A 27670-nucleotide genomic window follows, 5' to 3' on the forward strand; every position below is an offset into this window, starting at 1 on the left:
ATATATATACCGTATTTATCGGGGTATACCACGCACCGGCCTATAACACGGACCCTCATTTTACCAAGGATATTTGGGTAAAAAAAATTTTTTACCCAAATATCCATGGTAAAATGAGGGTGCGTGTGTGCGCGTGTATACCCTGATACACCCCCAGGAAAGGCAGGGGGAGAGAGGCCGTCGCTGCCCACTTCTCTGCCCCTGCCTGTCCTGGGGTCTAGAGCCCTGCTGCCGGCCCTTCTCTCCCCCTGGCTATAGCCAGGGGGAGAGAAGCGGCGCCGACAGCCAGGGGGAGAGAAGTCCCCTGCGTCGTTGCTATGCACGGCGCGGCGCACTGACGTCATGCGCCGCGCCGTGCAGTGCATAGCAACGATGCTGGGGACGCACGCCGGAGGCCTGCAGCAGCGCGGACCCGACCCAGGTAATTATGCCACCGGGGATGGGGGGAGGCAACGGGGCAGCGGCGCCGGCAATGGGTGCCGCTGCCCCTTCTCTCCCCCTGGCTGTCGACGCCGCTTCTCTCCCCCTGGCTATCGGCGCCGGCAATGGGGCGCCGGCTCCGATAGTTAGGGGGACAGAACGGGCAGCGGCGCCGATAGCCAGGGTGGGAGAGAAGGGCCGGCAGCAGGGCTCTAGACCCCCAGGAAAGGCAGGGGGAGAGAAGCGGGCAGCGACGGCCTCTCTCCCCCTGCCTTTCCTGGGGGTGTATCGGCGTATAACACGCACATAGACTTTAGGCTAAAAATTTTAGCCTAAAAAGTGCGTGTTATACGCCGATAAATACGGTTTTTATATGTATGTATATATGTGTGTATATGTGTGTATGTATATGTATATATGTGTGTGTATGTATATATGTGTATGTATATATATATATATATGTGTGTATATATATGTATATATATGTATATATATGTATGTATATGTATATGTATGTGTATATATATATATATATATATATATATATATAATTTTTTTTTTATTCTTTTGGAAAAAAAAGGTTTTTATTATACTATAAAGACAACATAAAACCTATATAGAAATGTTAAAAATACACATAGAATAAAGTAATCATAAAGGTTTTTAATACATGATAAGCACTGTAAATATAAAGCTTACAAAACAATTTGTAGTTTTCTTATGATAGTCTCTTTACAATACAGTGAAACACAAATAGATGGCTCCTTGGCACAGCAAGATAATGTGCCATGAATAAATATTCAGTACAACCACTATACCTTACTGGGAGTGCTACTGCGTGTATGTGTCAGTCCACAATAAGTAGATACAAAGAAGAGTACAGAAAAGGCAATGCATTCACCCAGATTCAATCTTCATGCTTTAAGTAAAGCTGGACGTCCACCAAGCTCTTGGGGCATGAATCCACTGGTATGATAGCGGTGCGGTGGGGAGACGTGCAGGCAGTTTTACTGATGCTTCTTATGGTCTCCTGGAAGAAGCGTCAGTGAAACAGCCTGTTGTCTCCACTCCCCCTGCACGTCTCCCCACCGCACTGCTAACATACCTGTAGATTCTTGCCCCAAGAGCTTGGTGGACGTCCAGCTTTACTTAAAGCATGAAGATTAAATCTGGGTGAATGCATTGCATTTTCTGTACTCTTCTTTGTATCCCCTTTACAATACACCTGCATTCTGCTACATGTCAGAAAATGGCATCAATGACCCACAGACTAATTTCAGGCTCTTGCCCTGATCATGGTCTTTCAGGAGAGGCATACATTGCATGTAGGAGCAGAAGTAAGCTGCTTGGTGTAAAGTTCTTGATTGCCTTTGATGGACATCATGCACCTGGGTCTGGATGAAGAATATCCACATGCCAGACCATAGCATTTATAGAACCTTATTCTCATGGTATTATAGGCATTCTAAGAATCGGAGTACTTGCACACACTGTAGTTTTGAGCATTTTTGTTGTAAAACCCTAAATAAGTCAGATGTTGCCCTATAGCCATTTGGGATTTTAGATTCTTTAAAAACTGCTTCATTACCATCTAATGCGGATGAAACTCAAAAAATTTGAATATCGTGCAAAAGTCCATTGTATTTCAGTAATGCAACTTAAAGGGGTATTCCAGGCCGAAACTTTTTTTTATATATCAACTGCCTCCGGAAAGTTAAACAGATTTGTAAATTACTTCTATTAAAAAATCTTAATCCTTCCAATAGTTATTAGCTTCTGAAGTTTTCCGTCCAACTGCTCAATGATGATGTCACGTCCCGGGAGCTGTGCATAATGGTAGAATATCCCCATAGGAACTGCACAGCTCCCGAGACGTGAGTCATCAGAGAGCAATTAGACAGAAAACAACTCAACTTCAGAAGCTAATAACTATTGGAAGGATTGAGTTGTTTTCTGTCTAACTGCTCTCTGATGACTCACGTCCCGGGAGCTGTGCAGTTCTCTCATCATGCACAGCTCCCGGGACATGACATCATCATTGAGCAGTTGGACGGAAAACTTCAGAAGCTAATAACTATTGGAAGGATTAAGATTTTTTAATAGAAGTAATTTACAAATCTGTTTAACTTTCCGGAGGCAGTTGATATATAAAAAAAAAGTTTCGGCCTGGAATACCCCTTTAAGTTGCATTACTGAAATACAATGGACTTTTGCACGATATTCAAATTTTTTGAGTTTCATCCGCATTAGATGGTAATGAAGCAGTTTTTAAAGATGTGCAGTTTAACTTTCCGGAGCCAGTTGATATATATATAAAAAGGTTTTGCCTGGAATACCCCTTTAAAAGGAAAGAAAGCATGACGTGCTCTAAAATCTCCTGATAGACGGATGCGTTGACCCTGGACTTAATGAAGCACAATGGACCAACACCAGCAGCTGACATGGCTCCCCAAATCATGGTAATTGGGGGGGGGGGGCTTTGGGGTTTTCATGAGCTGTAAGCCATAATCACAATTATGACAAATCACGGCTTGAACCATCTTGCTTTGCATGTAATGAGTCTTTCTTATATTAGTTTCACCTTTTAAGTTGCATTACTGAAAGAAATGAACTTTGCACAATATTGTAATTTTTAAAGTTTCACCTGTATTGTCTCGCTGCTGGTTTTCTCAATGCAATGGGGGGAAAACGTGCAATGTTAAGCTAGGCACACGCTGTGTTTATTGTTTCTGTCACAAGTATCGATCAGCATCCTGCCAAGATGGGGATGCCAACATATACTGTGGCAGACAGAAAGAAGCGGGTTCCATTCATTTCAATGGCATGAACATAGTTTCCAAGGGACTCCGTTCGGACAGCCTCCGCTAATATGCACTTTACGCTTTTTTTTTTAACAAGACTCGATCACATGATCTTTTGCGCTATGAAGTCCTGTTAAAAATATCCATTGAAGTAAATGTCGTCCACTGCTGTATGTCACAGTATATGTCAGATACCTGTGACTGAAACTCTAAAAGCAGTATTTCTCTATCTGCTCCATTGGGGGACACAGACCATGGGTGTATGATGCTGTCACTAGGAGGCTCGACACTATGGCAACAAGAGAAGTCGGCTCCTCCCAGCAGGGTATACCTGCCCACAGGCACCTGAGGTAATCCGTTTTAGCTTAGTGTCAAGGAGGTGGACATGGTCTGGCGTTCTCTCCAGACCAGGTCTTATGTTTTATTATTTTCCTAGCAAGGGATGTGTTAGTTTTTTACTCCTTTTTCTTTCATGTTTTCAGGTGGGGATTCAGGAACTGTGGCTCACTATCTCCGCATTGCAATTGAGGGGGCACAGACAACCTGCTTCTACGGACCACCATTTTTTGGTGGATCCGGTCTGTATAGGACAACCTGCTTCTACGACCACCATTTTTTGGTGGATCCGGTCTGTTCTTTTTGGGAGCCTACCACTGCAAGGGAAAGATCCCACCCTTCAGGGGTGTGGCTCATTCCACCCGTTTTTCGGGGCATCCTTGGCCCTCCGCTACGAGGCTTTGCCCTTGCAGTTCTGTAATGTGTCCGCGTGGTTGTCTTTGTACACTTTCTCAAGGTGCTACCAGATTCATGCCTTTGCATCAGTTGATGCTACTCTGGGCTTTAAGATGTTGCAGACAGCGGTGGTCCAACCGTCCACCTGTCTGATTCCTTACCCACCCAAGGGACGGCTTTGGTACGTCCCATGGTCTGTGTCCCCCAATGGAGCCGATAGAGAAAAGGAGATTTTTTATGCTTACCGTAAAATCTCTTTCTCGAAGGATCCATTGGTGGACACAGCTCCCACCCTTTTTTCTGGTGTTCCTATTTCAGTTGTCTGTCCGAAGGTGTGTTCAGTTGCCTTTTCTTCTGATTGCTCGGACAGTTTGTGGTTCTCTTGACCTGTCGGTCTTCTCCTATTGCTCTGGGACTAAAACTGATTACCTCAGGTGCCTATGGGCGGGTATACCCTGCTGGGAGGAGCCGACTTCTCTTGTTGCCATAGTGTCGAGCCTCCTAGTGACAGCAGCATACACCCATGGTCTGTGTCCCCATGGTCTGTGTCTCCCAATGGATGCTTCAAGAAAGAGATTTTACGGTAAGCATAAAAAATCTCCTTGTTTCTAGCCTTACTGTATGTAAATCACACAGCCATTCTCCTACAAATGTCCTTAAAGGGAAACTGACCACTGTTCCTCCTGCAGTGCTGGGGAACCAGATTAAAATGAATGAGAACCCAGATTAGCCTGCGTTGCTAGTATGGTAATGAACCCCCTTTGTGCAATGGAGGTGGGAATCGGCATCCTTGCCTCTGCCCCCTTTTCTTCCATATGCCCACAGAGATGCTGGGTATGCGGGTACCTGCCTCCATTGTGCAAAGGGGGTTAATTATTATACTATTAATGCAGGCTAATGGCGGCACTAGTCTGGGTAAATTATACATCATTTTAATCTGGTTCAACCGCACTATTACCATGTGTATCGGGTTTAGTACACCAGATGTCAGTTTTACAACTATGATGCGACTATGATATCCACAGCCTGCAAGAATACATAGTGACAGGTTATCATGTGACACTTTTAACCATATGTTTATTAAAAGTTTAGTAAAGTACAGAGAAGGTACAGTTTTGTATGTGAACAAGGATTCAAAGGACTACATTCATATATAGGATCACTGTACATACTCATCAATAGTAATAGTATTATACTCTTCGGTAGTAGAACAGTTCCATTGCTGTGTCCTATGTATATACAGTTTAATAAATACATTGAATACACATACGTTTAATAATATTTGTGTAAAAAATATAGATACTATTTTATGGAGAATATTTTATTAAATTCATTGTTTAACATTTTTGCGAAAACAGAGAGAAGAGAAAGTTCAGTTGGCCACATTAGTCGCTCCTTAATCAAGTAAGATCTGACAACAGACAAGCGCTTGTAATGATGGCGCCATTTTAAATTAAAGTGGATCACTCCTGGTCCGGCTCCTCTTCAAGGGTATGTTCTGTGCGGAATTCTGCTGGAAATTCTGCTGTAATTTAATGTCTGTTGATTTGAATTGGAATAATCTGTCCCATTCAGACAGCAGAATTGCTGCTGCGGACATTCCACTGTGGATATTCTGCCTTCCGCATTCTGCAAAAATCTAAGACCAGTCTTATATTTTGTGGAATTCCGTGGCAGAATCCCATTGAAATAAATGGGGCTTGAAATTTGGCAGAGTTCAGTGTTCTGAGAACACAAGCTTTGCTGAATGGAATTTCTGCAGAATTGCGGAAATTCCGCCGTGTGAACATACCCTAAGGAGGTTATCCAGGATGAAGAAAAACTGCTTATTTTAGCACAAAAAAAAAACAGCACCACCTCTGTCTTCTGCTCAGTTCAATTGAAGTGAAAGAAGCCAAGTTGCTATACCATAACCTGAGGACAGGTGTGGTGCAGTTTTTGGAAGAAATCAGCTCTTTTTTTCTAATCATGGATAACCCCTTTAACTTAAAGGGGTATTCCAGGCAAAAACTTTTTTTTATATATCAACTGGCTCCGGAAAGTTAAACAGATTTGTAAATTACTTCTATTAAAAAATCTTAATCCTTTCAATAGTTATTAGCTTCTGAAGTTTTCTGTCTAACTGCTCAATGATGATGTCACGTCCCGGGAGCTGTGCATGATGGGAGAATATCCCCATAGGAACTGCACAGCTCCCGGGACGTGAGTCATCAGAAAGCAGTTAGACAGAAAAAAAACAACTCAACTTCAGAAGCTAATAACTATTGGAAGGATTAAGATTTTTTAATCGAAGTAATTTACAAATCTGTTTAACTTTCCGAAGCCAGTTGATATATAAAAAAAACTTTTGGCCTGGAATACCCCTTTAAAGGGGTACTCTTGTGGAAAACATTTTTTTTAAATCAACTGGTGCCAGAAAGTTAAACAGATTTGTAAATTACTTCTATTGAAAAATCTTAATCATTCCAGTAGTAATCAGCTGCTGTATGTTCCACAGGAAGTTATTTTCTTTTTACATTTATTTTCTGTCTGACCACAGTGCTCTCTGCTGACACCTCTGTCCATGTCAGGAACTGTCTAGAGCAGAAGAGGTTTGCTATGGGGATTTGCTCCTACTCTGGACAGTTCCTGACATGGACAGAGGTGTCAGCAGAGTGCACTGTGGTCAGACAGAAAAGAAATTCAAAAAGAAAATAACTTCCTGTGGAGTATACAGCAGATGATATGTACTGGAAGGATTAAGATTTTTAAATAGAAGTAATTTACAAATCTGTTTAACTTTTTGGCACCAGTTGATTTAACCCCTTAACGACAAGCGCCGTAAATGTACGTCCTGGTGAGGTGGTACTTAAAGGGGTATTCCAGGCAAAACCTTTTTTTAATATATATCAACTGGCTCCGGAAAGTTAAACAGATTTGTAAATTACTTCTATTAAGAATGTCACGATGCCGGCTGGCAGGAGGTGGATCCTCTGTGCCAGAGAGGGATGGCGAGGACCGTGCTAGTGGACCGGTTCTAAGTCACTACTGGTTTTCACCAGAGCCCGCCGCAAAGCGGGATGGTCTTGCTGCGGCGGTAGTGACCAGGTCGTATCCACTAGCAACGGCTCACCTCTCTGGCTGCTGAAGATAGGCGCGGTACAAGGGAGTAGACAGAAGCAAGGTCGGACGTAGCAGAAGGTCGGGGCAGGCAGCAAGGATCGTAGTCAGGGGCAACGGCAGGAGGTCTGGAACACAGGCTAGGAACATACAAGGAAACGCTTTCACTGGCACGATGGCAACAAGATCCGGCAAGGAAGTGCAGGGGAAGTGAGGTGATATAGGGAAGTGCACAGGTGATAACACTAATTGGAACCACTGCGCCAATCAGCGGCGCAGTGGCCCTTTAAATCGCAAAGACCCGGCGCGCGCGCGCCCTAGGGAGCGGGGCCGCGCGCGCCGGGACAGGACTGACGGAGAGCGAGTCAGGTACGGGAGCCGGGGTGCGCATCGCGAGCGGGCGCTACCCGCATCGCGAATCGCATCCCGGCTGGAGGCGGTATCGCAGCGCCCCGGGTCAGTGGATCTGACCGGAGCGCTGCAGTGAGGAGAGTGTAGCGAGCGCTCCGGGGAGGAGCGGGGACCCGGAGCGCTTGGCGTAACAGTACCCCCCCCCTTGGGTCTCCCCCTCTTCTTAGAGCCTGAGAACCTGAGGAGCAGACTTTTGTCTAGGATGTTGTCCTCAGGTTCCCAGGATCTCTCTTCTGGACCACAACCCTCCCAATCCACTAAAAAAAAGGTTTTCCCTCTGACCTTTTTAGATGCCAGAATCTCTTTGACGGAGAAGATGTCCGAGGAGCCGGAAACAGGAGTGGGAGGAACAGATTTGGGAGAGAAACGGTTAATGATAAGTGGTTTAAGAAGAGAAACGTGAAAGGCATTAGGAATACGAAGAGAAGGAGGAAGAAGAAGTTTGTAAGAGACAGGATTAATCTGGCACAAAATTTTGAAAGGACCAAGATAGCGTGGTCCCAACTTATAGCTAGGGACACGGAAGCGGACATATTTAGCGGAGAGCCATACCTTGTCTCCAGGGGAAAAAATGGGAGGAGCTCTTCTTTTCTTATCCGCGAACTTCTTCATGCGTGATGAAGCCTGTAAGAGAGAATTTTGGGTCTCTCTCCATATGATGGAAAGATCACGAGAAATTTCATCCACAGCGGGCAGACCAGAGGGCAAGGGGGTAGGGAGGGGGGGAAGAGGGTGACGGCCGTACACCACGAAAAATGGGGATTTGGAGGAAGATTCAGAGACTCTGAAGTTATACGAGAATTCGGCCCATGGTAGAAGATCTGCCCAGTCATCCTGGCGGGAGGAAACAAAATGTCGTAAATAATCACCCAAGACCTGGTTAATTCTTTCTACTTGTCCATTGGATTGAGGATGATATGCAGAAGAAAAATTTAATTTAATCTTGAGTTGTTTACAGAGAGCCCTCCAGAATTTAGACACGAATTGGACGCCTCTATCCGAGACGATCTGCGTGGGCAACCCGTGAAGACGAAAAATGTGTACAAAAAATTGTTTAGCCAACTGAGGCGCTGAAGGAAGACCAGGAAGAGGGATGAAATGTGCCATTTTGGAGAATCGATCAACGACCACCCAAATAACAGTGTTGCCATGGGATGGGGGTAAGTCAGTAATAAAATCCATACCAATCAGAGACCAAGGCTGTTCGGGGACAGGCAGAGGATGAAGAAAACCAGCGGGCTTCTGGCGAGGAGTCTTATCCCGGGCACAGATAGTGCAGGCTCGCACAAAGTCCACAACATCCGTCTCCAGAGTCGGCCACCAATAGTAGCGAGAGATGAGTTGCACAGATTTCTTGATGCCCGCATGACCTGCGAGATGGGAAGAGTGGCCCCATTTGAGGATTCCGAGGCGTTGGCGTGGAGAAACAAAGGTCTTTCCTGGAGGAGTTTGCCTGATGGAGGCTGGAGAAGTGGAAATCAGGCAGTCAGGAGGAATGATGTGTTGCGGAGAGAGTTCAACTTCAGAAGCATCCGAGGAACGAGAGAGAGCATCGGCCCTAATGTTCTTATCGGCAGGCCGAAAGTGAATTTCAAAATTAAATCGGGCAAAGAACAGAGACCACCTGGCCTGGCGAGGATTCAGCCGTTGGGCAGACTGGAGGTAGGAGAGGTTCTTGTGATCGGTGTAAATAATAACTGGAAATCTTGATCCCTCCAGCAGATGCCTCCATTCCTCAAGTGCTAATTTAATGGCTAGAAGCTCTCGATCCCCGATGGAGTAGTTTCTCTCCGCCGGAGAGAAGGTCCTAGAAAAAAAACCACAAGTAACAGCATGCCCGGAAGAATTTTTTTGTAGAAGGACAGCTCCAGCTCCCACAGAGGAGGCATCAACCTCCAATAGGAAGGGTTTAGATGGGTCAGGTCTGGAGAGCACGGGAGCCGAAGAAAAGGCAGACTTGAGCCGTTTAAAGGCGTCTTCCGCTTGAGGAGGCCAAGACTTGGGATCGGCATTTTTTTTGGTTAAAGCCACGATAGGAGCCACAACGGTAGAAAAATGTGGAATAAATTGTCTGTAATAATTGGCGAACCCCAAAAAACGTTGGATAGCACGGAGTCCGGAGGGGCGTGGCCAATCTAAGACGGCAGAGAGTTTGTCTGGATCCATTTGTAGTCCCTGGCCAGAGACCAAGTATCCTAGGAAAGGAAGAGATTGGCATTCAAACAGACATTTCTCTATTTTGGCATAGAGTTGATTGTCACGAAGTCTCTGAAGAACCATACGGACATGCTGGCGGTGTTCTTCTAGATTGGCAGAAAAAATCAGGATATCGTCCAGATATACAACAACACAGGAGTATAAAAGATCACGAAAAATTTCATTAACAAAGTCTTGGAAGACGGCAGGGGCGTTGCACAGGCCAAAGGGCATGACCAGATACTCAAAGTGTCCATCTCTGGTGTTAAATGCCGTTTTCCATTCATCCCCCTCTCTGATGCGGATGAGATTATAAGCACCTCTTAAGTCCAGTTTGGTAAAGATGTGGGCACCTTGGAGGCGATCAAAGAGTTCAGAGATGAGAGGTAGGGGGTAGCGGTTCTTAACCGTGATTTTATTAAGACCGCGGTAGTCAATGCAAGGGCGTAGAGAGCCATCTTTTTTGGACACAAAGAAAAATCCGGCTCCGGCAGGAGAGGAGGATTTACGGATAAAGCCCTTTTTTAAATTTTCCTGGACGTATTCAGACATGGCAAGAGTCTCTGGGGCGGACAGAGGATAAATTCTGCCCCGGGGTGGAGTAGTGCCCGGGAGGAGGTCGATAGGACAATCATAAGGCCTGTGAGGAGGTAGAGTCTCAGCTTGTTTTTTGCAAAAAACATCCGCAAAGTCCATATAGGCCTTAGGGAGACCGGTTACGGGAGGAACCACAGAGTCACGGCAAGGGTTACTGGGAACCGGTTTTAGGCAGTCCTTGGAACAAGAGGGCCCCCAACTCTTGATCTCCCCAGTGGACCAATCCAGGGTTGGGGAGTGAAGTTGAAGCCAGGGAAGTCCAAGGAGAATTTCAGAAGTGCAATTGGGAAGGACCAAAAGTTCAATCCTCTCGTGATGAGGTCCGATGTGCATTAGAAGGGGCTCCGTGCGGAAACGTATGGTACAGTCCAATCTTTCATTGTTTACACAATTGATGTAGAGGGGTCTGGCGAGACTGGTCACCGGGATGTTGAACCTGTTGACGAGAGAGGCCAAAATAAAATTTCCTGCAGATCCGGAGTCCAAGAAGGCCACAGCAGAGAAGGAGAAGGCAGATGCAGACATCCGCACAGGCACAGTAAGACGTGGAGAAGCAGAGTAGACATCAAGGACTGTCTCACCTTTGTGCGGAGTCAGCGTACGTCTTTCCAGGCGGGGAGGACGGATAGGACAATCCTTCAGGAAGTGTTCGGTACTAGCACAGTACAGGCAGAGATTCTCCATGCGGCGTCGTGTCCTCTCTTGAGGTGTCAGGCGAGACCGGTCGACCTGCATAGCCTCCACGGCGGGAGGCACAGGAACAGATTGCAGGGGACCAGAGGAGAGAGGAGCCGGGGAGAAGAAACGCCTCGTGCGAACAGAGTCCATATCCTGGCGGAGCTCCTGACGCCTTTCGGAAAAACGCATGTCAATGCGAGTGGCTAGGTGAATGAGTTCATGTAGATTAGCAGGGATTTCTCGTGCGGCCAGAACATCTTTAATGTTGCTGGATAGGCCTTTTTTAAAGGTCGCGCAGAGGGCCTCATTATTCCAGGATAATTCTGAAGCAAGAGTACGGAATTGTACGGCATACTCGCCAACGGAAGAATTACCCTGGACCAGGTTCAACAGGGCAGTCTCAGCAGAAGAGGCTCGGGCAGGTTCCTCAAAGACACTTCGAATTTCCGAGAAGAAGGAGTGTACAGAGGCAGTGACGGGGTCATTGCGGTCCCAGAGCGGTGTGGCCCAAGACAGGGCTTTTCCAGACAGAAGGCTGACTACGAAAGCCACCTTAGACCTTTCAGTGGGAAACTGGTCCGACATCATCTCCAGGTGCAGGGAACATTGGGAAAGAAAGCCACGGCAAAACTTAGAGTCCCCATCAAATTTATCCGGCAAGGATAGTCGTAGACCAGAAGCGGCCACTCGCTGCGGAGGAGATGCAGGAGCTGGCGGAGGAGATGATTGCTGAAGCTGTGGTAGTAACTGCTGAAGCATAACGGTCAGTTGAGACAGCTGTTGGCCTTGTTGCGCTATCTGTTGCGACTGCTGGGCGACCACCGTGGTGAGGTCAGCGACAACTGGCAGAGGAACTTCAGCGGGATCCATGGCCGGATCTACTGTCACGATGCCGGCTGGCAGGAAGTGGATCCTCTGTGCCAGAGAGGGATGGCGAGGACCGTGCTAGTGGACCGGTTCTAAGTCACTACTGGTTTTCACCAGAGCCCGCCGCAAAGCGGGATGGTCTTGCTGCGGCGGTAGTGACCAGGTCGTATCCACTAGCAACGGCTCACCTCTCTGGCTGCTGAAGATAGGCGCGGTACAAGGGAGTAGACAGAAGCAAGGTCGGACGTAGCAGAAGGTCGGGGCAGGCAGCAAGGATCGTAGTCAGGGGCAACGGCAGGAGGTCTGGAACACAGGCTAGGAACATACAAGGAAACGCTTTCACTGGCACGATGGCAACAAGATCCGGCAAGGAAGTGCAGGGGAAGTGAGGTGATATAGGGAAGTGCACAGGTGATAACACTAATTGGAACCACTGCGCCAATCAGCGGCGCAGTGGCCCTTTAAATCGCAAAGACCCGGCGCGCGCGCGCCCTAGGGAGCGGGGCCGCGCGCGCCGGGACAGGACTGACGGAGAGCGAGTCAGGTACGGGAGCCGGGGTGCGCATCGCGAGCGGGCGCTACCCGCATCGCGAATCGCATCCCGGCTGGAGGCGGTATCGCAGCGCCCCGGGTCAGTGGATCTGACCGGAGCGCTGCAGTGAGGAGAGTGTAGCGAGCGCTCCGGGGAGGAGCGGGGACCCGGAGCGCTTGGCGTAACAAAGAAATCTTAATCCTTCCAATAGTTATTAGCTTCTGAAGTTTTCTGTCTAACTGCTCAATGATGATGTCACGTCCCGGGAGCTGTGCATGATGGGAAAATATCCCCATAGGAACTGCACAGCTCCCGTCGTGACATGAGTCATCAGAGAGCAGTTAGACAGAAAACAACAACTCAACTTCAGAAGCTAATAACTATTGGAAGGATTAAGATTTTTTTTTTATAGAAGTAATTTACAAATCTGTTTAACTTTCCAGAGCCAGTTGATATATAAAAAAAAGTTTTGGCCTGGAATACCCCTTTAACGCACCAGGACGTACATTTACGTCCTAAGCATAACCGCGAGCATCGGAGCGATGCCCGGATCATGCGTGGCAGGTCCCGGCTGCTGCAGCCAGGGACCCGCCCGTAATGGCGGACACCATTAACCCCTCAGATGCCGTGATCAATACAAATCACGGCATCTGCAGAATTGCGGTCACTAAAATTGATGATCGGATCGCCCGCAGCGCTGCTGTGGAGATCCGATCATCCAGCACGGCAGACGGAGGTCCCCTCACCTGGCTCCACTGCCTTCCCGGCGTCTTCTGCTTTGATCTGCCTTCCCGCAGACCAGAGCAGAAGATGACCAATAATGCTGATTGGTGCTGTGTCCTATACATAGCACTGAACAGTATTAGCAATCGAGAGATTGCTATAAATAGTCCCCTATGGGGACTATTAATGTGTAAAAATAAAAGTAAAAAAAATTAAGTAAAAAAAATGTGAAAAAAACCCTCCCCAATTAAAACGTAAATTGTCCCATTTTCCCTATTTCACCCCCCAAAAGTGTTAAAAAAAATATTTTACAGTAACTCCCCGACACGCGATTGCCCCGACATATGATCAAATCGACATAAGATGGCCTCTCAGAGGCCATTGCATGTCGATGTCATCATCAACATACGATGCTTTTATATGTCGGGGCCATCGCATTAACTGCTATCCGACAGCGCAAAATGCTTAAGCTGCTGTCGGATAGCAGTTTAAGCATCCCGGACAGGTTCACTTACCTATCCCCGCTGCTCCGGGTCCACTTCGCGATCCTCTGGCGTCTTCTGCTTCTTCTTCGGGGTCTGGGCCTCGCTTTCCGGCATCGTTATTACGTCGCTACGCACGCCGTGCCAGTGCAGCAGCATAATAACGTCACCAGAAAGCGAGGCCCGGACCCTGCAGAAGATGCGGAAGAAGCCGGAGGATCCCGAAGAAGATGCCGGAGCAGCGGGACAGCATCAGGAGCCCCTGGGACAGCATCGGGAGTGGTGAGGACGTGGTCCGGAGCGGCGGGGACAGGTGAGTATTAAATGCACTTTTTACATTGCACGAATCCCTCAACATATGATGGATTCGACAAACGATGGGTCGTTTAGAACGAATTACCATCGTATGTTGAGGGACCACTGTATATACATAGTTGGTGTCGCTGCGTGCGTAAATATCTGAACTATTAAAATAAAATGTTAATGATACCGTACGGTGAACGGCGTGAACGTAAAAATTAAAAAAAAGTCCAAAATAGATGCTTTTTTATAACATTTTATTCCCCAAAAAATGTATAAAAGATTGATTAAAAGTTCTATATAAGCAAATATGGTATAAATAAAAAGTGCAGATCATGGCGCAAAAAATGAGCCCTCATACCGCCACTTATATGGAAAAATGAAAAAGCTGTAGGTCTTCAAAATAGGGGGATTATAAACGTACTAATTTGGTTAAAAAGTTTGCATTTTTTTTAAGCGCAACAGTAATAGAAAAGTGTATTATCATGGGTATCATTTTAATCGTATTGACCCAAAGAATAAAGAACACATGTAATTTTTACCGTAAATTGTACGTCGTGAAAAAAAAAAATTCCAAAATTAACTAAATTGCGGTTTTCTTTTTAATTTCACCACACAAATAGTATTTTTTTGGTTGCGCCATACATTTAATGGTAAAATGAGTGATGGCATTACAACGGACAACTGGTCACGCAAAAACAAGCCCTCATACTAGTCTGTGGATGAAAATATAAAAGAGTTATGATTTTTTGAAGGCGAGGAGGAAAAAATGAAAACGTTAAAATTAAATTGTCTGCGTCCTTAACCCCTTAAGGACCAAGGACGTAACGGTACATCCTGAGTCCTTTCCCTTTCTATAACGCGGGGCCACGTCATAGCGGGTCGGGCCCGGCCGTTGACCCGTGGCTAATTGACTGCGGTGCCGCACGCTATTAACCCTTTAGACGCGGCGTTCAAAGTTGAACGCTGCGTCTAAAGTGAAAGTGAAACCATGCCGGTTAGCTCAGGGAGCTGTTTGGCGAAATCACGGCATCCCGAACAGCTGTTAGACACGAGGAGGGTCTCCTACCTTGCCTCCTGGTGTCCGATCGCCGAATTACTGCTCAGTGCCTGAGATCCAGGCATAAGCAGTCAAGTGGCAGAATCATCGATCACTGGTTTCCTATGAGAAACCAGTGATCAATGTAAAAGATTAGTGTGTGCAGTGTAAGGGTGCTTTCCCACCACGTTTTGTACTTACGGTTCCCGTATACGGCTGAGAGGTGGCGGGGGGCTTAATCGCGGCGCCCACACTCAGACCGGAGGCTGCAGTTCACTCCGGTCGGCTCATAGACATGCATTAAATACGGTTCCCCTACGGCTGAGTGCGGGCACCGCGATTAAGCCCCTTCCCCCCCCCCTCCTCCCAGCTGTATACGGGAACCGTAAGTACAAAACGTGGTGTGAAACCACCCTTATAGGTCCCTATGGGAGCTATAACACTGCAAAAAAAAAGTAAAAAAAAAGTGAATAAAAATCATTTAACCCCTCCCCTATTAAAAGTTTGAATCACCCCCCTTTTCCCATAAAAAAAACCCTGTAAATGAAAATAAACATGTGGTATCGCCGCATGCGGAAATGTCCGAAGTATGAAATTATATTGTTAATTAAACCGCACGGTCAATGGCATACATGCAAAATAATTCCAAAGTCCAAAATAGTGTATTTTTGGTCACTTTTTATATCATGAAAAAATGAATAAAAAGTGATCCGATCAATACAAAAAGGGAACTGCTAAAACCTTCAGATCACGGCGCAAAAAATTAGCCCTCATACTGACCCATACGCAGTAAAATAAAAAAAATTATAGGGGTCAGAAGATGACAATTTTAAACATATACATTTTCCAGCATGTAGTTATGATTTTTTTCAGAAGTACGACAAAATCAAACCTATATAAGTAGGGTATCATTTTAATCGTGTGGACCTACAGAATAAAGAGAATGTGTCATTTTTACCGAAAAATGTACTGCCTAGAAACAGAAGCCCCCAAAACTTAAAAAACTGCGTTTTTTTCCCCAATTTTGTCTCACAATGATTTTTCTTTCCGTTTTGCTGTAGATTTTTGGGTAAAATGACTGACGTCATTACAAAGTAGAATTGGTGGCGCCAAAAATAAGCCATCATATGGATTTTTAGGTGCAAAATTGAAAGGGTTATGATTTTTTAAAGGTAAGGAGGAAAAAAACGAAAGTGCAAAAACGGAAAACCCCCTGGTCCTTAAGGGGTTAAGGCCCAAATGGGCGGCGGCCTTAAGGGGTTAAAAAAAATGTTTTCCACCGGAGTACCCCTTTAACTCCTACACATGGACTGGGATTTTCATCTAAAGACCTTTTAACAGAAAACACAAGAGTCTCTGTATGGATTACAATGCAAGGTTTATCTAATTCACAACAGACAACTGATAGAGACTACATATCCCTAGATCTAGAGTCTCCGAACTTGGGGAATTGCAATACTGCCCTCCTTTGCCCCCCCCCAAGATCTGCAGTGCTTTAACACTGCACTAATATAAGATTGTATTTACATGTGAGACAAAAGTATAGGGAAAAATATAAAGCTGGATGCTATGGTAACAAGAATGCCTCTCCACAGAGACAGTGATGAAGGGTGAGGCCCAATATTTACTTATGGGACAGTGTCCCTTTAATTACATGACAGCAATGAATCCTTTATAGCTGTTTCTGGTGAGTTTGAAAATGACATTCTGGTTAATACATTACTAGTTTTACTGCTAAGGGTCTGTCCATCCCTCGTCTTAGCTATATGCCAGATATATGAAGGGAGTATATTTCCATACACGTGGAGGTATAGCCATACAGTGGTATATGTCAGCCACTGGCCACAATGTTAAATAAGATGTATACTGAGCATTATCCACGTTTTGCTCCAACTGACTTTATTGGAGACTGGTAATGCAGACTGCTGAGTTACGGTTAAAAAAGAAAGAAGGCCAAAAATGATGCCTATGTTTATCATTTGTTCCAAGTATTTTTCCAGCACATCCCAGCCAACTGTGTTCAGAAATCATGATGTGAACACAACCCTACTTTCGTAAGATTATTTTACCTCGTACACAACACTGATTTTGCACATAACAAATTATAGTTTGAACGGCTATGAAATAAAATAGACAATTTCAATGTAACAGCACATCTGAGACAAATCCCAAATATTTGTGTAACTTTATGTGGCAGGATCAAAATCGCTTGGTGGCTTTAGCCTAAATCTGACAGCTTTCAGTATGATTTGTTCCTACACTGTAAGGTCCTATTTAAATCCTTTATATAATATTGTTATCCAAATCACTTTCTTTGGTTGCAACAAATTCTAAATAAACATTAAAACCTTTTAAATCCATGTGATTCCCTAACATATTCTTTTTGGTTCCAACCTTTCTTAAATCTGTTTTATACAAAGTGAACGCTTTGGCATGGAAGTGTTTACTGAGACGGGTGCAATAGACTAGAATGTGATGCTGTTCATCATTATCAGCTTGCTTTCAATGATGTCCTTCAGCCACTTTTCCCTGAATCTTGTCTCCCCGGGCCTGTAGACAGTAAAGCAAAAGTTTACATGGGCACTGTCATTACAGAAAACATTTTTATATGTTGATACAAAAAAACTTTCAAAAGCTTTGATTGGTTAGGGTCTGAATGTTCAAACTACAACCGCTGTGCATGCTTCTGTCACATGACACGGCCTAAGCTGGGAAAAACCCAACAGATCAGAACAGTTGTAAAAAAAAAAAAACGTAGGGAAAAGTGCATAATGTAGGGAAACCTTAGTAAATACCGTATATACTCGAGTATAAGCCGAGTTTTTCCCCCTCGGCTTATACTCGAGTGAACTCTCTGCCCTCAGTGGTCTTCAACCTGCGGACCTCCAGATGTTTCAAAACTACAACTCCCAGCATTCCCAGATGCGGGAAGGAAGGGTGAGCTGGTCCGGGCCATCTGTGCTGCAGGGACCGTCCGGTTGGGAGGGATAGTCGTTCCAGGCTGTCCATTTTCACCGGGGGGGGCCTCTTCTCCGCGCTTCGGGCCCGGCCCCGGAATAGTTACGTTGCCTTGACGATGACGCACAGGGACGTTCATGCGCAACGTCCCTGTGCGTCGTCGTCAAGGCAACGTCATTTTCCGGGCCCGAAGCGCGGAGAAGAGGCCCCCCCCGGTGAAGATGGACAGCCTGGAACGACTATCCCTCCCCACCGTTCGGTCCCTGCTGCACAGATGGCCCCGACCAGCTCACCCTTCCTTCCCGCCGAGAGGAGGTGAGTACAAAACTAAAGGGGGAGGGGTCTGGATGATGACGAAGGCCCGGCAGTGGTCTTCAACCTGCAGACCTCCAGATGTTTCAAAACTACAACTCCCAGCATGCCCGGACAGCTGAAGGCTGTCCGGGGATGCTGGGAGTTGAAGTTTTGAAACATCTGGAGGTCCGCAGGTTGAAGACCACTGCGACATTGACAGGCGGTGATAATGAAGGGGGGGGGGGTGTGGGATGATGACAGGCGGTGATGATGAAGGAGGTGTGGGATGATGACAGGGGGATGATGACAGGCGGTGATGATGAAGGGGGTGTTGGATGATGACAGGGGGATGATGACAGGCGGTGATAATGAAGGGGGTGTGGGATGATGACAGGGGGATGATGACAGGCGGTGATGATGAAGGGGGGTGTTGGATGATGACAGGCGGTGATGATGAAGGGGGGGTGTGGGATGATGACAAGGGGATGATGATGAAGGGGGGGATGATGAAGGGGGGGATGATGACTGGGTAATGATGAAGGGGGGATGAAGACAGGCGGTGATGATGAAGGGGGGATGATGACGACAGGCGGTGATGATGAAGGGGTGATGATGACAGGCGGTGATGATGAAGGGGGGATGATGACGACAGGCGGTGATGATGAAGGGGTGATGATGACAGGCGGTGATGATGAAGGGGTGATGATGACAGGCGGTGATGATGAAGGGGGGATGATGACAGGGTGATGATGATGAGGGTGTTAATGACGGGGGTCTGGATGATTACATGGGGTATGATGTAATTCCCACCCTAGGCTTATAGTCGAGTCAATAACTTTTCCTGGGTTTTTGGGGTGAAATTAGGTGCCTCGGCTTATATTCGGGTCGGCTTATACTCGAGTATATACGGTACCTTGGGAAAATACCTGTTGGGAATCGAAATCCACAAAGAGTACACTCCACTCTTAGTAAATAAACCCCACTGTGTATGCACTTCACCTGTATGGTCTCTCAACCCTGGTATACATACACAAATTTGACAGAAGAAGCCATAAACTACATGCAAGTTGGTTTGCTGATTTTTGCTTGATACACCTACATACTGCAGCCAACATAGAAATGTGCCATGACACACTGTTTGGAAAGCTCTGCCATAGAACATGTCAAAAATTGTTTCTTTTTGACAGGCACACCTAAAACAAATAAACAAGCAGAATGGTGCTTAGTGTGTAATTATTTACATGCATTTAACGGTGCGTTCACATATCCAGAAACCTGAACCCACATCAGATGCAAAAAGTTAGATGTGTTGTACCCAACATCTCCCTTGGTGCTCCATAGGTTCAATCAGAACTTCCAACCAGACCTGTCAACTAGTCATATCAAAAACACAGTCAACATTTTTGGATCTGCCACAACTACACCAAAAGGTAACTACTTCAGATCATCAGACATACGTGAAGGCACACTTAGAAAACCAGAACCTGAACAGCTATGGCCAGCTAAGGCCATGTTCACAATGCATTTGCAGTGTATGTTAGATGTATGTACCATGATACTCCATGTCATGCAGACACGTCAAACATTTTGAATGGTTGGGGTCCCAAGGTTGAGAACCCCAACAATCTTTCGAGATAGATGGGTGCATTTGCGGAAGTGGAGTCTATTAAAGGGGTATTCCAGGGCAAAACTCTTTTTTTTTTATATATCAACTGGCTCCGGAAAGTTAAACAGATTTGTAAATTACTTCTATTAAAAAATCTTAATCCTTCCAATAGTTATTAGCTTCTGAAGTTGAGTTGTTGTTTTCTGTCTAACTGCTCAATGATGATGTCACGTCCCGGGAGCTGTGCAGTTCCTGTGGGGATATTCTCCCATCATGCACAGCTCTCGGGACGTGACATCATCATTGAGCAGTTAGACAGAAAACAACAACTCAACTTCAGAAGCTAATAACTATTGGAAGGATTAAGATTTTTTAATAGAAGTAATTTACAAATCTGTTAAACTTTCCGGAGCCAGTTGATATATATAAAAAAGTTTTTGCCTGGAATACCCCTTTAAGCCTTTTTCCCTACAATGAGTCGGAGTGAGTGCCAAGCCAGTGAGTGAAGCACCCTGCTGTGCACTTCACCTGGCTTTATCTAGAGATCAGTGGTGACCTCAGTACTGAGACCCCAACCAAAGAAACCTTTTGACATATCTGCATGATGCCAAAATTCTTCTACAGCACTTTAAGCCAAGCTAGACACTGCTACAGAAGGATGAGGTTACCCAGAGGTGCTTTGTATATCCTTCTTCCCAGAATTGTCAGTGGATCTTGAATGGCCTATATATCTTTACACATCTATATGACGCTCTCCTCATGCAGAAACTTTATCCTTTTTGTCCCACAACAATAAGCCTCACTGCAGCCAGCTAGATCTCTGCTCTGTACAAATAAGGTGCAATAACCCCAGGACAGCTGTCTACAAATCGGTATGCTTTCCTCCTGGTGAGTTGCCTGGCTTGATTTAAGTCCCCAGTCATGTTCTAAGGCTCCTTATCAGGATCCAACACTGAATTGAAGGGAAAGACACCCCCGAAAGGTTGAGTCAGAGAGCTGCTTTGCATATCCTTCTCCTAGACACCTAGACATTTATTAAAAATACAAAAGAAAGCGCTCCATAGCGTAAAACCGACTGGGTGTGTAATGGCAAAGGGATTCTTATTAGAGCCTCTTACCCCAGGTGGTTGTGTGAGCTCACACACAACAATGAACAGTGTATATGGATCGTTAGAGCCCGGTCTGCAGCCTCCCAGCCAAGTAGACAGAGATAAATGGACTTCCATTTAAATGGAGTCAGCGCCGCAAAAAAAACACCGCACCTTGGAAGTCCATTTACCTAGACATTTATGGTAAATCTACATCTTATGTGGATATTCCATAGATGTCTACAATAGGTATAATGCTTTAAAACAAGTCTTGTGAATGTTATACATGTGCAAATTCCGCACGGAAATAGAAAAACTTGATAATTACCTGTGAACAAGTCGGTTGGATTCAAAGACAAAGAAAACTTCAACTGGTAAAGTCTGGAAAACAAAGCAAAGTCAGTTTGTCAGTTACTAAAGAAATCACAATCTTGGAAAGGTGTTTAAGGGTACGTTCACACGTATGCAGATTTGATGCGCAGGATTTTCTGCTTCAGATTTCAATGGAAACTAAATGACTGAGCCCCGCTTCTAATCTGCAGTTACAAATCCTGCGCATCAAATCTGCACAGGATCCCGTACGTGTGAATGTACCCTAAAAGTAACATTGTATTTGGTTTTATTTCAGAAATTGGATGAAGATGGCAGCTGTGGAAATTAAAGATTTTAGTAAATTTGCAAGTATTTTGTTATATATATATATATATATATATATATATATATATATATTGTCCTAATTCTGAATTACATAGTGTTTTCTAACCCACAGCTGCATTCTTGATCAGTAGTGTAGCTTGGAATCAAAGGGCCACATTACAAATATTGGAATGGAACTTCTCTTACGACAATATTTTCACAGAATAAGTATACTCAAAACTACAGTATTCACTACCATTTGAAGATAAACAGTATTATATAGTGCCAATATAGTTATGAACTGTTTATCATGAATGCTGCTCTGGACTGACACTAGAGGTTAATGCTGCACGATATGAACGGTACTCATCGAAAGGCATTGTTACACACTAGTTATACCCATAAATTAAATTTTATTTACTGTGACCTAAATAAAAGCACTTAGCCTATTGTCTTGTCACAAACCTGGTTTATTTAGTAGTAGTAGTACCCATACTTACCGGAGGTTTGATTTTGGAGATCTTTATGGTGAAGTAGACGCAAGCAGTTGCCCTGGGAATTGGTTTCCTACAGGTTGGGATGCTCCATCTCATTCTATAATGGAACAGTTTATTGAACTCTGTGTCTTCTTCTCTCAGGAAATCTGTACAGTACAACCAGCTCTCATGGAATTCCCATGTCTGTTTACAAAAAAATCAAACAATTAAAAGTATCAATTACAAAGTGTATGGTGATTTCTATAGTGTTGTCTATTTATATAGGCCAAATTCTTCACAAGAACTGGGTACTTGGGCATTAAAGGGGTATTCCGGGCAAAAACATTTTATCCCCTATCCAAAGGATAGGAGATAAGATGTCTGATCGCGGGGGGCCTGCTGCTGAGGCCCCCGCGATCTCCCTGCAACACCCGCATTATATGCAGGTGCTGAATCTCCAGTTTAGGAAACCTTCGGGTTTCCGGGACTGGGGACGTGACGTCACGCCACGCCCCTTCCATTCATGTCTATGGGAGGGGGCGTGGCGGCCATCACGCCCCTCCCATAGACATGAATGGAGGGGGCGTGGAGTGATGTCACGTCTCCAGTCCCGGAAACCCGGAGGTTTTCCCTAACATAGTGTACTAAGTCTATTCAAAAGATTTGGGCCCACTGGTGTGCCAATGGAATACTACACATGTGTAGCCTCTTTGTAATGTGAACATACTCAAATGTTAGTTAGCCAATGTATTAGTGGAGACAAACCTATAGATCAGTGGTGGTCAGACAGTACAGTAGACTGTGATCTGCTGATAGACCACAAAGCAGAGGCCAATAAGTTAAAGTTGGCTTTACCGAGTAGAATTGTTCACTATGTAGAATTCACTATGTGGGAACCGTCGAAGGAAGTTCAAGTCAAAGCTATGGTGGAGCCACTCAAGGAAACTCACAGCAATGTCACTAAGCTACTTCTGTATTGTCTTGGCTATGTACTTAGGGTCATTGTCTTAGTGTAAGGTGTACCAGGCTGAGGTCCAGAGAACTCTGGTTTAGATTTTTATTAAGACTATCTCTGATATTTTTTTCCTTTTACCTCCCTCTCAACCACTGAAAAATATCCCCGCAGCATGATTCTGCCATCACTATGCTTCACTGTCAGACTGGTATTGAGTAGGTGATGAGCAATACATGGGTTTCTCCGGACATGATGCAAGTATTGAGGCCAAAAGTTCGATCTTGGTTTTATCAGGCCAGATTATCCCATTTCTCACAGTCTGAGAGTTCTGTAGGTACATTTTTTGTAAACTCTAGGTGGGTTTTCATGTGTCTTTTACTAAAGAGAGGTTTCTTTCCGGCCACTCTGCCATAAATCCCAGATTGGTAGAGTGCTGCAGTCATGGCGGACCTTCTGGAAATTCAAGCACAAACCCTTAAAATAACAAAATGCTAAAAAAGGGTCTGCAGACTTTAAAAAATGTATTATAAACTAAGCTGTAGTTGAGCACATGCTACAGCAGAAGTATATGTGTAGTGACTAAACACAGAACACAGGTCCCACTGCTAATCCCTCCTTTACAGGACTGAAAATTATCTTGGCAAGCAATGACAGACCATGGCCGGCATTTATCATTGTAAATATTTTTCTACACCTTTTTTTGTGTGCTGTAATGTGTAGGAACACCAAATTTATTAAATGGTCACAGAGCATTTAATAAATTTTGTGCAGGTTACATTTTCTGTAATTTCTCTCTTCAAATACACCAAAAAGCTAAGCTGAGTCTGGGCTGGTGTAGTTTTAGAGACTTTTCAGTGGCTTTGCGCCTTTTTTGCGCCTTTTCACAAAAAGGCGCAGTTGATAAAACCCTTCTATATCATGTGTATTTCCATAATCAGTGGATTGCAACTCAAAATCAGCAGAAATGTGTAAACCAAAAGGCACAAATAAACCCTGCTTGTGCCTTTTTTTGCGCCTTTTGTAGACACAAAAAACTGATAAATATCGGCCCATATGTCTTATTTGTCATCCATGTCTAACTTTGTGTATCGAAAACTATATTCTGTAAATGTAACCAATACGTGAAGTTTTGCAAAAAAGAATCTATATGTGTCATGGCCCAATATCCTGCATTGTCTGATCTTACCAAGACATATTCTTCAATCTGCTTCTTGCCCAGCTCCACATTGAAGTCTTCACAAGAGAGCCATTGGATGTTTTTCACTTTATGCTCCTGCTCTAAAACAAGACAACATATGTATATAAATATATGTATGACTGTACATAGCTGTCTTATGTGCAATTGGAATAAGCATGCTGACAGTACCATTCACTGATTCCTCTCCTTGCACTCTTTGTAAGCTTCTCAGACTTTCCTGGGCATTTCTCATGGCAGTTTCTACCAGCTCGCAGGCTTTTTCTTTAAGAGCGGCAATGTAGATTTCCTCAGAATCCATTTTACCCTAGAATAAAACAAGACGACTGTATTTAAATGTTTGTTATAAAAGGTAAAGACCATAATGAAATCTGATAAAGTTGTATTATAAGATCCGTACCCATCACTGAAGGGATGGTCTGGCCATACAGTATGCATACAATGTGGTTTCATAGCCTGGGGGAGTTGGGTATATGGGGGTGTAGCTGTGCGGTTACTAAGGGTGCTTGCTTAACCCTTTCTATTTGTGACGCCAGGGTGAGGGCTATTCTCTGTATGCTTGTCCTACCACCACCCTTCCCAAGAGCGATAGGGAGATAGTAAATAATTAATTGTCCACAACCGGAGATTTGCAGAAACTTGTCGGAACTTTTACTGAAGATTTTTGGCAATAATGAACAGGAACAGTCCATACGACAAAGTCTATTAGAGCTTGACAAGTGTTTGGGACCTCGTGAGTATATTAAGCTTAGGAAGGTAATTGTTGCGCTGATCCACTGGATTTAGGGGTTTAGATTTGGTCCAGTAATCACGCTAGCTTTAGCGGGGATTGAGATTTTAACTCACAGTTTAGTTTAGGCTGAGGCCGGCAGGTTTCTGGCCTAGCTTGTCTTTGAAAGTTGCGCAGATCCGTCCTGCTAGTCCGGCATCCATGAGAGCATCAACCGAAGAGAGCGATCATTGGCTACAGCTCCCTTATATGGGCAGGGGCTGGACTAAAGCTCACTGGTCCATAACAAGTGTCAATCTTCTGCACATAGAGTTATGGGTAAACATGTGACCCAAGGACCTCCAAAGGTCCTCCAACATACCATAGAGGAATAAACATAGTCACATGACCGAAGGTCCTGCGACGCTACCAAGGTAAGCATACTTATATACCTTATATTAAATATATACATTTAGACATTACAAAAGAGGCGACTAGGGGCTGTCCCACCTGGGGGACCCCTCCTGAACGTAGTAACTCTGACTTTGGGGACCACTACCCAAAGTACGGTATGCAATACGGTATCGGGACACCACAATGGCAACAGTGTCCCAACTTCATACCCATTGCTCAGATGATAAACTAATGTGACTTGGGACTTAGGCTGCATTCACACCACGTTTTTGCAATACAGTTCCCGTATACATTTTCAATTTGAAAACCGTTCGCCACCGTATTAAAAATCGTATGCATTGACTCGCAATTAAAAATCTTATGCCAAACGATGCATCCGGTTGTGTATGTTTTGCGCCTTATATGGTTTTATACGATTTTTCCTGTACCCAAAACTGTAGCCGACCACTGTTTTTGGTCCGGGTGAAAAACCATATTGAAATCGTATATGGTTATTTTAACATGGTAGTCAATGGGAACCGTATAGAACCGTACGCACATACCATCTGGTTTGCACCACACAGTTTTTGTCTTGCACATGCGCAGTTCTTGGAATGCAATGAAACAAGTGCAACTTTATTCATAATTGAGTGAAAAGTTAGAAACATATTTGGTTTTTCTTAAAGATACGGATGCAACCGTACATCATTTTTCAAACTGTATATGTTTAAATATGAATATATATAAATATGTATATGTATATATATATGTATATGTTTAATGTGTATAACCGTATACGGGTTAATTTTTGTACACACGTTTTGAGTTTAATCCGGTTTGGTGGAATTCGTTTTTTAACAAAAACCTGATACGGGAACTGTATTGCAAAAACGTGGTGTGAATGCAGCCTTAGGGGGTTTGCAAGGCATGTGACCCAGATGCTGGATTATAGGGGGTATCTCAACAAGCCAAATTGCCTTGCAAAGTTTACTGCCCTAGTCTGTCACTGAATTTTTGCAACTAATGCAATTGTCTAGCAAAAGCTTTGTCTGGATTATTTAATTAAACTACTATTGTTTATTATACATTGAGGAGGAATGTGACATCATTATAGAACAGTGTTTCCTAAGCGGGTGCCTCCAGCTGTTTCAAAACTACAACTTCCTGCATGCCCGGACAGCCTTCGGCTGTCCGGGCATGCTGGAAGTTGTAGTTTTGAAACAGCTGGAGGCACCTTGCTTGGGAAACACTATAATAGACACTATTTTATCATGTACATCAAGCTTTTGCGCTTACCAATGTAGTTTGGACAATATTTTTAATACAACTACCGTATATTGGGTTGTTTTTTATTTTATTTTATTTTTTAAATAAAAAAAAAACATTTATCTTTGCATTACTCATAAAATAAGAAAAATCAAATCTAATAATGGAATCACGAAACAATTCCAAAAAATATCAATATTGGTTAAATCAGCCTAAAAATAAAGAAATCATTTTATTATTGTTTATTTTAACGTATGCAAAAGTATACAAAAAATATATTGACGCAATAAATATGATGCATCATTAGTGTAATAGCTGCACAGTAGATCGAAAAACTGATGCGATGTATGTTATGCCGAACAGGTCTTATATTTCATTGCTATTTTCTTTTGTATCATTAGCTTTTGGTCATTTAGCATTAGCTTCGGCGACGAAATACAGATGTAGCAGAGATGAATTTGTCGCCTTACTGTGCGTCACTTGCAGTGTGACAATTCGGCGAGGTAGGAGTTAATAAACACATATGACATATATAGGATATCACAATGCGGTCTGTAAAAGGATTATCTCGCCTTGTGCTGCTCAGTTAGAATACAATAAGAGGAAGGATTAGGAGGAATGGCTCCGTGTTATACTGTGGAGGAACCGGTAATATAATGAACACCTACCTGGTTAGTCTTCAAGCTTGCTGTGAGTTGTGCGACTGGGCATAGGAGCTTGTATTGAGAGAAGATTGTTTGGACACAGCTGTAGCTATGGAGACGTGTGCACCAACCAATGACAGGCACACTGCAGTCTCCAATACCTTGAGCAGTCAGTCTGCTGCATGCTGACATCATGCAACAGTCTCTTCTCAGGGCTACATTTTGATACATGAAGCAGATCCTGCATTTGTCCTATACATCTATCATAAGAATCATTTCTTATTATTATTATGCAAATGTTTACATGCAAAATAGGGTTTATTTACTAACGTGATCCCAACTCTTTTTTTGTCAGGTTTTGCGCCCAAATTGTGTCGCACGTCCCTTGCGACACAAAAAAACAAAACCTTCCGTTTTACGAGAAAAACCCAAAAAGGGGGCAAGGCCACGGGATAAATTGACAAAAACCCGACAAAAGGGGGCGTCGCCCCGACAGTTTTGGAAAATTCCAACATATTTACTATGGTTTCCACAGAAAATCTGGTGGATATGAGCTGAGGAAAAACCGACAGA

At 44.3% G+C, this 27670-nt stretch overlaps 1 protein-coding gene across 1 annotated transcript; it reads right to left on the minus strand.

Annotated features, from left to right (window-relative positions):
* Nucleotides 1-13667: 13667 nt before the first annotated feature.
* On the minus strand, nt 13668-27304 carry AKAP14 (A-kinase anchoring protein 14). Its single transcript, XM_056540041.1, has 6 exons — nt 27122-27304; nt 24257-24392; nt 24077-24168; nt 21960-22139; nt 21152-21204; nt 13668-17427 (listed from the first exon to the last, which is right to left on the minus strand). Exons 1-6 carry the CDS (start codon nt 27290-27292, stop codon nt 17343-17345), a joined length of 717 nt encoding a protein of 238 aa, XP_056396016.1. The 5' UTR covers nt 27293-27304; the 3' UTR covers nt 13668-17342.
* Between the last annotated feature and the right edge of the window lie 366 nt (nt 27305-27670).

This window comes from Hyla sarda, chromosome 9 (assembly GCF_029499605.1).
Source record: "Hyla sarda isolate aHylSar1 chromosome 9, aHylSar1.hap1, whole genome shotgun sequence".
NCBI classification, from domain to species: domain Eukaryota; kingdom Metazoa; phylum Chordata; class Amphibia; order Anura; family Hylidae; genus Hyla; species Hyla sarda.

Bases quoted from the DNA above. Each gene is read 5' to 3' on its own strand.
- AKAP14 (XM_056540041.1), bottom strand. From the start codon at position 27,292: ATGATGTCAGCATGCAGCAGACTGACTGCTCAAGGTATTGGAGACTGC. The intron at 22,140-24,076 runs GTAAGATCAGAC...TTTTGTAAACAG, and splicing joins AGATTGAAGAATATGTCTTG to ACATGGGAATTCCATGAGAG. The intron at 21,205-21,959 runs GTAAGTATGGGT...TTTGTTTTCCAG, and splicing joins TCTCCAAAATCAAACCTCCG to ACTTTACCAGTTGAAGTTTT.